Here is a 12,644-nt window from a genome sequence, read left to right on the forward strand (position 1 = left end):
TCTGGAAACAAGCCAAACTCATTTAAACCAGGTGAGGCAACTCTTCATATTCTTACAAAAAAATTAAATAAAGGGAAGGAACTTTCTTCCCTGGAACCTTATATACGTACAAAACCAACATTATTAACAAACACTGCTTTCCAAATGACTGTGCACAGGCATGGAGTGGTGGGGGGGAGTGAGGAGAACAGCAGCATCTCCCTCACATCCACAGCCACCCCATCCCTACAGAAAACCAGGAAGGCACTCACAGAAATCCCCCAGTAGCAAACACACCTTTTGGCTAAAATAAGTACAGTTTGGGTAGGGTCATTTCTACCCATACCCCCCCACCCCATCTTCTTAGTTTAAAATAAATATTCCCTGTAGTGAAATAAAAAATTAGAATAACCCTTGTTTGGTTCTCCTCCGTGCTCTGCAGCAGCTTGAAGAACACCTGAGCAATGAGTTTTTAAGGCCTCTGCTGTGTACCCTGCTGCAACCCCCCAGGGTGAGGGGCTGTCCATTAGTCCTGGCATGCCCACATCCCTCCTGGCATGCCCATAACCCTTTGAGATCAAAGGATCCCTCCTTCCAAGGTCTGGCAGCATCATTCCCCTCTGTGCCCCTTCAGTCTCCACCAAGGTGGTCCCTAAATGTGCATCTCCCATGTTCTCCTTTGGGACAGGATCTGGGACATGAAGTGATTTGGTTTTCTTTTCTTTAAGAGTTTCTTGCAGCCTTTTAGTTTAAATAAAAAAACATGTATAAATTACTCTATTTCAAGAAAAAAACCAACCCAAAACACATGACCTGAAGGCAGCAGCTCCTTATAAAGGTTAATCCAGAACATTTGTAAAATGTCTTCATTTATGACAAAACCAACTTAGTCCTGGGACTATAGAAGTCACGATTCCCTTGCCCTTGCTGTTGTGCCCGGTCTTGGCGGTACTTTAAAGGTGAAAACCACAGAGGAAGGGGATGTTTATTGGGAAAGGCATGGATAAAGCAGGAGGGGGATTCAGAGGAGACAGGAGGAGGTGGGATGTCATCCCTGCAGTCCCTTTTTCCAAGGCTGGGGATGGTGCTGTGGCCATTTCCATGCTCCTCTTGCTCCAGCTCCACTAGAACTCCAGCCATTCCCTCTCAGCTCACCAGGGCAATCACGGATGGAGGCGGGAGATGCACTGAAAGATGATCCATTCAAAGAAAAGCAGCTCCAGCTGCCATGAGGGGCTCGAGCCCACGCCTGCAGGCCCGGATAACCTGCCAGCAGCATCCCTGTGTGTGTCCCTGGAGCACCCCTGAGCTGTTGTCCACCCTGAGCAGCATCCCAGAGGGTCCCTGCCAAGGTATCAGCATCCTGGACGATCCTGATGCCGGTGGGACCTGAGCACCTGCCTGCAGGGCTGCTGGTGGTGTCAGCATCCTCGGCTCTGGGGATTCAGGAGCTTCCCATTCCTGTCATCATTTGGCTATTGCCCTTGGCACATTCCTCAGTGCCTCCTTTTCCTTGATCTCTCTGTGGCTGTTGCTTTGCCATCAGTTTTCAGTGCCTCCAGGCCAGGGCTACCTGGGAGAGGAAGGAGTGATTAGAGAGGGCACATCTCCACATCCTGAATATTCCCAGCTCCAGCCCATACCCAGGAGCAGAGCCTCCCCAGCCAGCTCCAGCTGCTCATCATCACATGAAATCCACATACATACCCCTCAACAGAATGACAAACAAATCCCATTAATTCCTAAAAACTCACTTTGGAAGAGGAGTTACTTACTTGGAAGGCTGCTGGCCAGTCTCTGAGCTTGAATCTGGAAGAAATAAAGGTGCTGTTAATGGCCTTGAGCAGCAACAAAAGGTTATCTGGACACAGCAGTGAAGTAATCAGCTGGATGGGACAGCCATGGGTGAAAGGTCTGACACTGTGCCCTTGGACGGGCAGAGGTGGCCTGGAACTGTCTGAAACCTCCTTGACATGCCCAGGATGAGTTTTCTCCCTCCCAGCTCAAACTTTCCCCCTTCCACAACCCACGGAGGAAAACCTGGGCAGAGCCCTCAGTAGGAGAGGGATGCTGAGGCACCTTTGGATGCTCCCCAAGAAGAGCAGCACCTGGAGGGCAGGTGCAGCTGGAACAACCCTGGGACAGCCACAGGGACCCATCCCCAGGAGATGCCAGGCTACCTACCGAGCTGCTGCTGGATGGAGCTGTGCCAGTGGAGGTTGAGCAGGTCAGGGTAGATTTCAGGAAGCCACTTGATCGCCAGGAGCTTCAGCATGCGGGAGGTGCAGCTCTTCAGCTCCAGCTCCCTCAGGTGCCTCTCCTCCGAGAGGGTGGTGGGACGCAGCTCCACCTTGTGCTTCTGCAGCACTTGGTCCACAAAGCTCCCGGGCAGCTTTGGGAAGAGCTTCTCCTTCACCACGTGGATGGGGATGAAGATGGCTCCCGCCCGGACGACGTGCGGGAAAGGGCAAGCGGACATGAAGGTCCTCAGCTGGGAGAGCAGCTTGGTGAGGAGCACGGCCACGTCCTGGAAAGCCAGCCAGATCTCCTTGCCATTGCTGGGCTTCTGAGCATAGGGAGCCTTGGAGCCATCTTTGGGGCTGGGCAGGGATTTGGGCACCTCTTCCAGCTCTTCTGCCAGCTCAGCTTTCCTCAGCCACTGCCGCAGGAGCTCCGGGGAGGAGCGGGACACTGAGCCCGAGATGGTGTCACAGAGCAAGGTGTGCAGGGAGCTGAAGTACTGCCCCGAGGGGGTCCCTGAGGGGATCCCAACCTTCTTGACCACCAACACCTTCTCCTCCTCTGGAGTGGGAGGGGCTTTGGGAAGCACAGTCTGGGGAGGGTTTGGGGATAGGATGATGCTGAGCTGGGGGCTAGGTGGTGGGAACGGGGGGTTGCTGGATGGAGAGGAGGCTGGGGGAGCTGGAGTGGGGGTGCTGCTGGGGGAGCTGGGCTGGGGGGCTTGAGAGCTGCCATCCTGCTGGGGGGGCTCAGTGCTGCTCGGGACAGAGGGCAGCCGCTTGTATTTTTGGAACATGAAGTTGGCTGAGCTCTGGAAGCTGCTCCTCTCTCCTGAGTCTGCCTCAGGCACTTGGGGCTGCGCCCCCTCTCCCAACCTCACCTTCCCTCCTGCAGCTTCTTTCTCCTCCTTATCCTCTTGGTCCAGTATCCCCTCCGCATAGCCAGGAGGTCTCTGCGTGTCCCCAGCTTCTACCAGTCTCTTCTTGAAGCTAAGGTCCAGCACCATGTCCTTATGGGGTGACTCCTTGCTGTCCACCCTGTCAGGGCTGCCCTCCTGAGACTCCAGCTCTTGGGGCACAGGCTTTGGCTTTTTAGGGATGCTCCTGTAACAGCTTTCCCCTTGGCTCTGCACTGCATCACTGCCTGACCTCAGGCTGGGCACCACTGAGATGTCTCTGAGGGCAGCAGGCTCCTGGCTGCCACCCGTGTTTTGGGGTGAGGAGTCCTCCCACAGGTGCTTCCTGCAGAACAGCATGGGGTCTGTGCCCTTGGCCTTCTCCAGGTACTCCTGGTAAGGTGCCAGGCTGAAGACGTTGTGGATCACAGGCATTGGTGGGGAGGATGACAAAGCCTTGGTGTCCCTCAGGTCCTCCAGCCCTTTGATGGGGGTCATAGATGGAGAAGGGCAGATGGGCTCCTTGGCTGGATCCATGACCTTGCAGGCATTTCCTTGTCCTGGTCCCCCACAGGGGGTGTCCTGAGGGGCTGGGCTGCTGTTCCTCCTCCCTGGGTACAGGAGCTGCTCCTCCCCTTGCCTGGGTTTCTCCCAGCTCCCTCCTCTCTCAGGAAATGTCTCAGTGAGCCCAGCAGAGCCCCCAGAAAGCTTCTCTGGGGCGCAGACAGGCTGGAAAGCGCTGCTGTGCCTCGGTGCTGCTCCCCACTGCGGGCTGCCCGCCCTGTGCTGCTCACAGCCCGGCTCCGTGCCGGGAAAGGAGCCGTGGAACACGGATGCATCGCCCGGGCTGAGGGCAAGCCCTGGGTACCCGCTGTTCCTGGGCAGCTCGGCATCCCTGGCTGCCTCAGCATCCCTGAGGGCCACCCCCAGCCTGGCACCCGCTGTCCTCGGCACGCAGGGCTCCAAGGGGCTGGGAAAGTAACTCCTGGGCTCCTGGGGCTTGAGGTAGGTGCTGGGAAAGGGCTCCCTGCTTCCCACGTAGCCAAAGCTGGGCAGGGCCCTGGGCTCTCCCACAGTGGGAGCTGGGGGGTGGTAGAGGGGGCCAGGTCTGTGGGGTGACAGTGGGTAGGGGGTGGGTGGGTAGCACATTGCTGACCTCTCCTGGATCACTGGGCTGGTGTCAGGTGGCTGGAGCTTGGGCCAGGGGTCCAGGCTGAGGCTGGGGACCTCTGGCACCTTCTTCTGGCCCTGGGCAGAGGGACAACTTGCTTCCAGGAACGGGGTGCTGGAGGGTGACCTGTACTTATCAAAGGGGATGCAGTAGTGGGGTAAGGCAGCAGGGGAGCTCAGCTGCTCCCTGGAAGGCAGGGCCAGGCTGGAGGGCAGTGGCAGGAAGCTGTGGTCAGCACCAGGACCACTCTTGTGGGGCTCGCTGGGGTGCAGAGGGTGGGTGGCAGGGGGCAGGGCCCAGTTTGCTTCCCCTGGTCGCTGCTGCAGGCTCTCTGCTTGTGCTCCCAGTAGCAGAGCCATCCTGGGAGCCAGGAAGGAGGCAGGGGCTCCGTACACAGGCTTGGGGACTGCTAGAGGAGCTGCCTTCTTCACCACCACTGGCTTCTTCACCGGCAAGGGACACCTGGGACTGTCCAGCTTCTTTCTGGCCATAAGCTGCTCCTGGCTCAGGCCGTCCTGGCTCTTCTGGGTGTCTGGGGGCTGCAGCCTGGTGCTCAGGCTCTCTGGTGGGTACAGCACAAAGCCCAGCAGTGGCCCCTCAGCCGGCACAGGCTGGTTTAGAGCACCAGGCCCATAGTGCAGGTAGGCGGGCGTGGGGCTCCAGCCAGCCGGGGGCTGCTCGGGGCCCTCGGGGCTCTGCAGCGGGCAGGCAAAGTAGGAGCCCTTGTAGTTGAAATGGTTTCCAGAGCCAGGGTGGGGCACGGGGCTGGATGTGCCTGGGATTTTGCTGGGCAGGAAGCTGGGGGCGGGCGCCAGACGAGGCAGCTTCTTGAGAATCACGGGGCCTGCAGACTGCGAGTACCGTTTGGAGGCCATTTATACCTTGGTGCCGGTGTCCCCACAGGAGAGGTGAGCTGGCCTGCCTGAAAAGAGAGAGAACGAGCCATGAGCAAAGCAAGTCCCCACAGCCAGCAGCCTGTGATGGCACAGGGTGACAGAGGGTTCCAAGCCATCCCAGAAGGTGAAAGTGTGGTGGCTAACAGCTGGTCTGGAGGCCTCACAGTCATAGATCACCCCAATTACACCTGGACCAGTCTAGGCCGTTGGGGATCCAGTCTAGGCCGTTGGGCAGGCAGACAGCTATTGGCCAGTAAACTGGCTGGTAACTAAATTCACCAATCAAGAGCAACCACACAGGCTTTCTGGAACTATATAAAGGTGTCACCATCCACTAGTACAAGCAGGGGTCATGATGGTTCATTTTACTGATCTCAGAGTGCTAAAGACACACAGCAGGGGACTTTCAGTTTAATCACAGCAGTGAACCTTTACTGAGGGCCAACAACAATTATGCCACAGAGGAGAGAGAGATATAAAGAAAACAAAGTAAAGGGGAGAGAGAGAGAAGTGGGGGTATAGCTACCAACAGAGAGACAAAGTCCTCGTGGTCCAGCCAATAGATTCATCTTCATTCCGTGGGGAATCATCAAAGTTACCTCAGAAAGTTACTTTTTATAGTCTTTGTCTAAAGTGAGTGGCATCTGGCCAAGAGGTGGGGAAATTCATGGGCTATTGTGATGAGACCTGCTGCTCCATGAAGCAGGTGTAAGCGTACAGAGCAAGCTGCTCCTCACCAGTCCCTGCCCGACGCAGTGTACCGTGGCAGCACAGCAAGCACACCTGCAAACAATCACTTGGCAAGCATCCACCTCAGCCAGGCCAGAACCCCAGTCAGGGTCTTCAGGGTCTTGGTCTCTGTCCTTGTGAGGGTCGTGAGGCAAATGAGGGGAACTTCAGACCGTCTCTTACAAAAGGGAGCTGCATGCAATAAAAATTTGCTGTTGTCATGTGAACCTCGAGTGTCATGTCATGTGTGCATCTTGACTGCAAGGGGAGGTGATACCCAACGTGATCAGCAGCAGCCTGCAGCGCTGAGAGCAGGGAGACAGAGCCCAGCAGAGAGGCAGCCAGGTGAGCTGCCAGGAATGAGTAGAGCTGCAGAGAGTCCAGACCATTGTAAATAGAAAAATTGTCCACTTGGAACATGGGGATGTAAGTCTCATTGGAGGAAAAGGCTCTTGTACAGGTATGGACACTCTTTTCATGCAAACTGGGATAAAATATTATGAACAGGCTCTACAAGCCTCGCTGTCATGGTGTAAGAGGCATGGACTGGGCACAACCACGGAAGCTGCTTTTAGTGTATGTGGTAAATAGGAATGATTTGTGCTGACAAAATTGAAACAGTAATCAATATTGATACAGTAATTAATATTTGGAAATAATAAAACAGTTAGAAGGTGTAATGCCAAGAAAGAAAGGGAGAGGAGGGGCTCCACCCCCCTGCCCCCTTTCCTGCAGACGTTCAAGGCCGGAAAAAACTAGAGATAACAGTTACTACAAATTACAGAAAGAAGAGAAAATCTGGTTGGGTCCCAGGAAAATGCTAGTTATAAGAGATTTATTGCTTTGATGCTTAAATATAATATTATGTTAGTTTTGGCGTACATTATACTAGCTTGGTGCACATGTGTAACCCAAAGGTGAATTAAAGGACATCGAGGAAGAGGAGAGCTTTCATCAGAGACAACTCCCAAAGACTTGTGCAACCACCAAACCGAGTGGTGGAGCATGCACGGTAAAGGTGGCGATGAGGGCGGAGGTAGAAGTGTGATGAATCGAAAATGGGAGGAGATGGCACTGACACATGTCATAAAAGGGGGAATTTTCACTTGACAAGCTTGCACGTGAGGTGGCAGGGGTCCAGAACCCTGCACTCTGTACCCCATGTGGTTTTTTATTTTTGCTTATGTGCTATTATTGGAACCGAATTATCCCTTATTTTAACCAAATTATATTGTCGATATTTCAAGTATATCCGATTTTATATATTTTAAGCTATTCAATTAAAATTACTGCTACCTTTAATATTGTTTGGTTTTTGATGATGGGATAATTGGGCAAATATAACAGGGACATATCAAAAGCAGAAGCATGATAGTTTTTCAAGTTTAACAGTTTGTAAGCAAGTCAAATGCAATTTTCTTTGTGTAATTATAAATGTGAATAGTGTGCAGCATACCACCCTCATAAGCCATGCTTGATGGCTCTCAGACATGCTTAAAAAATCCTTTTTGATGGTACATGGGATACACAACAACTGGTAAGGCTAGACTTATTGAGATGGATGCAGAGCCTCATCCGACCTAGGCTTACTATTTGTGTCAATTATATTGGACATTGTGCAGTGTTTGTCATCCTGTCTGCAAAGGGCCCTGCAGAAGACAACAAACATTGTCTTTGTATTTAAAAACAGAAAGGGGGAACTGTGGTGGCTAACAGCTGGCCTGGAGACCTCACAGTCATAGATAACCCCAATTATACTTTGACACTCTATGCCCTTGGGGAACCAGTCTAGGCCATTAGGGATACAGACAGCTATTGGCCATTAAGCTGGGTGGTAACTAAATTCAGCCAATCAGGCCCAACTGCATGGGCTTTCTGAAAATACATAAAGGGAATTGCAATTAAAAAAAAAATTCCTGTTGCCACATGAACCTCGAGTGTGGTGTCATGTGTCAGTCTCAGCTGCGACATGAGGGTAGCCCAGGTTCTTGTTAATTGATCCCTTGGGGCTGATTAGAGTGAAACAATGCTGATTAAATGGTGTTTATAGAAATATATATATATTATATATATAAATATCAGGTTTATTTTAGAACAATTTAGTTGCAGTGGTGCTGTTTTGGTTATTATCTACTGCAATAAAGCAATATAAAAACACAAAAATAATACTTCAAAAATGCCTAAGGAAAAGAAAAGGTAGGAAAGGGTAAGAGGAGAAAGATCCCATCACCCATGGATCTTCCAACAAGACTGGGAGGTTGCAATTGCTCGGTGGTGATCTACCTGGGGTGAGGGAAGGGCAGGAAGCACAAAGTTCCAGCAGTTAATAAAATGTTCAGGCTCAGTGGGAACAGCCAGGTACCTCCCCTGGGGCAGGGAGTTTTACTCTGGATGATGTAATGCTGTGGATCACGGGACACCTCTCTGTGTATTTGTTTGCCTGTGACACCTTTTAAGCGTAGGTGCAGTCGAGAGGCCGATTATGGCCCATCAGAGGGGATGAATACCTACAGGCTAACTGCAGGCCAACCATGGCACTTGGCAGGATTTGTCTCTTATCAGCCTCTTCCCTTATCTCGTCCAAGAGGTAACTGCAGCCTGGGCTGTGGGTGTGCCCCTCTCCACTTGGACAGTTGCTGCAAATGCTCCATCTTTTGAGGCATTAACCATGAACATTCCAGCCTCACACACCACCCCAATCAAACATTCCATCAGTTCTCTTCTGCTGCTGCTCGCTCCAAATCTCCCAACGTGGTGTTCAATAAAATGGGACAGGAAGTCAGGTGACATTTTCTTCTATTACTTTGTCCAGATTGATCAGTTCTCCTGTTAATATCTCTGAAAAATGTAGCCTCACCATCATAAATTCCAAACCTTCTGAGGCAGAACATGGAAGGTTAGTACATATCTTTTTTGTTCCAAATATGCATAAATCCTTGCACGAACTCCCACGCTAAGTTTGGCTGGGACAAAATTATACTTCTGCAATAAAATAAACGTTTACCACATTTTTCTTCAAGTAAAAAGAGTAAATAAACTTAGCAAAAATGACTCTAACAATGTATAAAAGTTGTTTGACTAATATTTGGCCTCCAAATTAGTTACTTTTGACGAAAATACAAATAAAACAACTATAAATAATGTCTGATAATGATAGGACAAACTTTTAGTGCATCAGGCAGGCCTCAGATCAAGACAGGGAATCTCTGCACATCTGAGTCCATTTCCACAGGGGAATGTCACTGCAGGTCCAATACCTGTGTGTGCAGCATTATTGGAGATGCACAGTCTGCTGTACAATTCTACAGCGTGGCCAGTCGTGAGGGCTTTAATAGTGCAGGGATCTCCCCTTTCCACAGGATCCGACCCTCCCTGCCAGTGGGGGCAGTCCTGGGAGGCTGGTGGGGCATTTCTCCATCCATCTCCTTGGAAAAGCCCTGGAAAGCTCTGGCTGCTTTGGTTCCACAGCTCAAGGAGCGTCTGTTGCAGGCAGCAGGGAGCAAAGCTGGGTCAGCTCGGGTGAGGAGCCAGCAGACACAGACCCAGAGTGCCCAAAATTCCCATCCCCGGCATCACCTTGTAAAGTAATGTGAGGTTTTCACCCCCAGGCAGCAGCTCAGGCTCTCCCTCAGGGGATTTGGGGCTGCTGCGGGGTGGGGCTGGCCCGCAGTGACAGGAGGTGGGTGCCAGCAGGTGGAGCTGGCAGCCTGTCCCAGCACAGCCCGGCATCCCGAGAAGCCCAAGTGTTCTCTGAGCATCAGCTGGCATCACCCAGCGTCTCCTGAGCATCCCACTGAGACACCTGCCCATCAGCTGAACCCCAAGAGCACCACTGGACCATCAGCCAGCATCCCCCAGAATCACCTGAGCATCCTGCACATCACCCAGGCAGCCCAGGACAAACCTGAGCCTCACTCAGCACTCTACCAGCACGGCCAAATGTCACCCCCTGTCACCCAGCACGGCCCAGCACCCCCAAGCCCAGGGATGGAATTCCTGCAGTAGGATCTCCTCCATTTTGGGGTGTTTTTTTCCTTTTGTGGCAGCGTTAGCAGGGAAGCCAAGGAGGAAATGGAGGAAGAGCACGTGGAGATAAGATAAAAGCCACATCAACAGCAGGGGAAACAGAGCAGATATGGAGGGGGACTTGTGGGGGAGATAAGGGAGGGAGCCACTGGTGCTGCTGCAGCTTTGCCAGGAGGGGACCAGAGCTCCCCAGCTCACCCCAGAACAGCACAGCTGAGGCTGCACCCCTCACTGAGCCCTCCTGGTGGGATTCTCATGCAAGCTCCAATGATTGATCACTTCCCAGGAAGGACACTGCTGCCCTGGAATCCCCTGGAAACCCCGACGGGAGCCGCGGTGCTTCCCTCCCTGCTCGCACCCTGGCAGCAGCTCCCCCACACCATTTCCAACAGTTTTATCCTCGGGTAAATCCCTGAGGTTATTCCCAAGATGTGCAGTGCCAATTCAATTTCCAGCACTTAGATCCAGGGAAAACAGCTCCCTTCAAATGGAAGCAATCTTGAAGAAAACCCCAGGCTGGATTATTTTCCCTCCAAAAGGGACCTCTTGGGAGGGTGGTGTTTAAATCCTTCTCCCTGGGAGATGCTGTGTGGGACGGCCATGCAGGCACGGGATCCCTTCCCAGCTGGGACAAGGTTAGGGGTGGACAAGCTGGGACAGAAATCCGGGATCTTGTGAGTCCCCCCGATGTTTCCCCACTGCTGCTTCCCTTTCCCAAAGCCCCGGGGATCTACAACTCCCTTCCGTGGGGACATTGTGACACCGGCCCCGCTGTCACCACGGGATAGGGTGACACCACCGGGCACGTTGCAGCCGCCCTGCTTCACCCAGCTCCGAGTTCAATCCTGCCTGGAGGGCTGCAGGGCAGGACGAGTGATCCCAGTGCAGGGACTGTCTCATAGAACTGAGCTCATGAACCAAATTCGGGAGAGGGGTTCCCTCTCTCCATGAAATCCACAGGGACTTTGCCCAACCTGTGCCAGGCCAGGAAAAAACTGCTCTGCTTTTGCTGCCACCATCAGCCTTTTGCCTCGGGGACTGTCCCAGCCAGGGGGAAGGAGAGGGACACGTGGGAATCAGCGCTGGGGGCGGGGGGATGCTTGCAAGAACCCCAACACATGCAGCCTGTCATTCCGAAACCCTACAGCTGGGGAGAGCAGCGGGTGGAATAAACACAACCCCTTATTCCTCTTTTTTAATGGTTTTTTCCCTTTTTTCCCCCCCTTCCCTCTTCTCAGGGCTTTTTGCCACACGGGGCCGTTTGGCCGGGAGGGAGTAAAAGTAAAACCAAGCTCAGAGGGAACACGTGCCCGCAGCAGCGAAACCTCCCTGATAAGCTCCCGCGGGAGCCTTATCTGCCGCGTTTTGGGTGTCCAAAGGACACGGGAGGGCTCCCGGTGCTCCCCGACCTGCCAAGGCCGTGGGGAACACCTCACACATCTCTTTTTGCCCCGACAGCTGCCAGCAATGCGCCCGTGGGTGTTCTCAGCGGGGCACGCCGGCTGCCCGGAATTTCCTCCCCAGGATGCGATGCCCGGAGCGGGAGCCTCTCTCCGCACTCTCCCGCCTCCTCCATCGCCACGTGATGCCAAAAGCAGCCGCCAGCTCGCGGCCAATCCGCAGGAATCCAGCAATAAAAGCTCCTAGAGCCGCTGGCACCCAGCGAGCCCAGCCCCCCGAGGCGCTGCGGCACGGGGGGGTCCCGGGCTCTCCCCGCACTCCAGCGGGAAGGAGGCGGATTCCCCTGGGGTTTCACAACCTCCGGGATTCTGGAATCCTGCCCTGGAGGTCACCATTCCCATGGCCGGCGGGCTCCGATGAGCTCATCGGCATCGCTCCCCCAAACTTCGGGTATTTGGGGGAACAAACAAGAGGCCTCAGCGGTTCCAGCTCCCTCATTCCACATCTTGTCCCTTTTCCACAAAGTTTGCAGCTCCCCAGCTTCTCCCAGGCGGGCAAAAGCCCAGCCCGAGCCTTCCCGTGGACCTGCTGCTTTTTAAGGCAGTATCCCTCTGGAATGCATGCACCAAGCAAGCCACGGCTGGTCTGCGATTCAAGTTGAAACCCCCCCCTCTCCCCCAAGGAATGCTCCCTTTTATTTAAAAACGCCAAAACTTCACGGGGCAATGAGCAGTCACCAGAAGGGCTCAGTGACTGCGTCCCCTTTTCCCCGAGGAATTAAAAACTTTCCAAAAGGCATCGATCCCATCCCGGCCCATCGATGTCACTCACATCCAAGGCTGGCCACGGTCACGGCTGGGACCCCCTCGGTGCTGGCAGGCCCTTGCCAGGACACGAGGTGTGGATGTGGCAGGGCTGGGTGGCCGTGGCCGTCCTTCTGTCCCCTCCGCACAGCCACGGCCACCGCATCAGGGTGGGCAACACTCCGGCGAGCCCCAAAGAAACCTCTGGCAGGAGCTTGAGCGCACTCACGCTGCGAATCAGCCGCATGATCCAAAGTGTCCATAAATGGGTAAAATCCCGGGATGCGGAGCTCGCAGCCCGTTTTTCCTCGCACGGCCCGAGGAGAAGCAGCCGATCCCGAGGAAGGCGTGCAGGGCTCCCCCCCTGCTCGAGGGTTTCAGCCGCCGAGGGAGCCCAGGGCAGGCGCGGCGCTGGCCGGGGGTCCCCCCGCCCCGCTGCCCCCGCATCGCTCCGCTGCCCCGCGGCTCCTGCGGGACGCGCATCCCTCCGGGCCCGCACTCAC

At 54.1% G+C, this 12,644-nt stretch overlaps 1 protein-coding gene across 8 annotated transcripts in view; it reads right to left on the minus strand.

Moving 5' to 3' along the window:
* Positions 1-12,644, minus strand: part of CUNH15orf39 (chromosome unknown C15orf39 homolog) — a 23,001-nt gene continuing 10,357 nt past the window's right edge. For 6 of the 8 annotated variants that reach the window (XM_071441822.1, XM_071441821.1, XM_071441820.1 and 3 more), the window contains 3 exons: positions 2,164-5,208; positions 1,755-1,788; positions 1-1,552 (listed from right to left, as the gene is read on the minus strand). In XM_071441822.1, the coding sequence (XP_071297923.1) occupies positions 1,549-1,552; positions 1,755-1,788; positions 2,164-5,161 (3,036 nt within the window). In that variant the 5' untranslated portion in view covers positions 5,162-5,208 and the 3' untranslated portion in view covers positions 1-1,548. Of the gene's footprint in view, positions 1,553-1,750; positions 1,789-2,163; positions 5,209-12,169; positions 12,612-12,644 lie in introns of those variants that run through there. The other 2 variants (XM_071441823.1, XM_071441824.1) reach the window with 2 other exon arrangements.

The sequence above is a fragment of the Agelaius tricolor genome, unplaced genomic scaffold (genome assembly GCF_023055355.1).
Source record: "Agelaius tricolor isolate 1412-34295 unplaced genomic scaffold, bAgeTri1.0.p SCAF_16, whole genome shotgun sequence".
Taxonomy (NCBI): Eukaryota; Metazoa; Chordata; class Aves; order Passeriformes; family Icteridae; genus Agelaius; species Agelaius tricolor.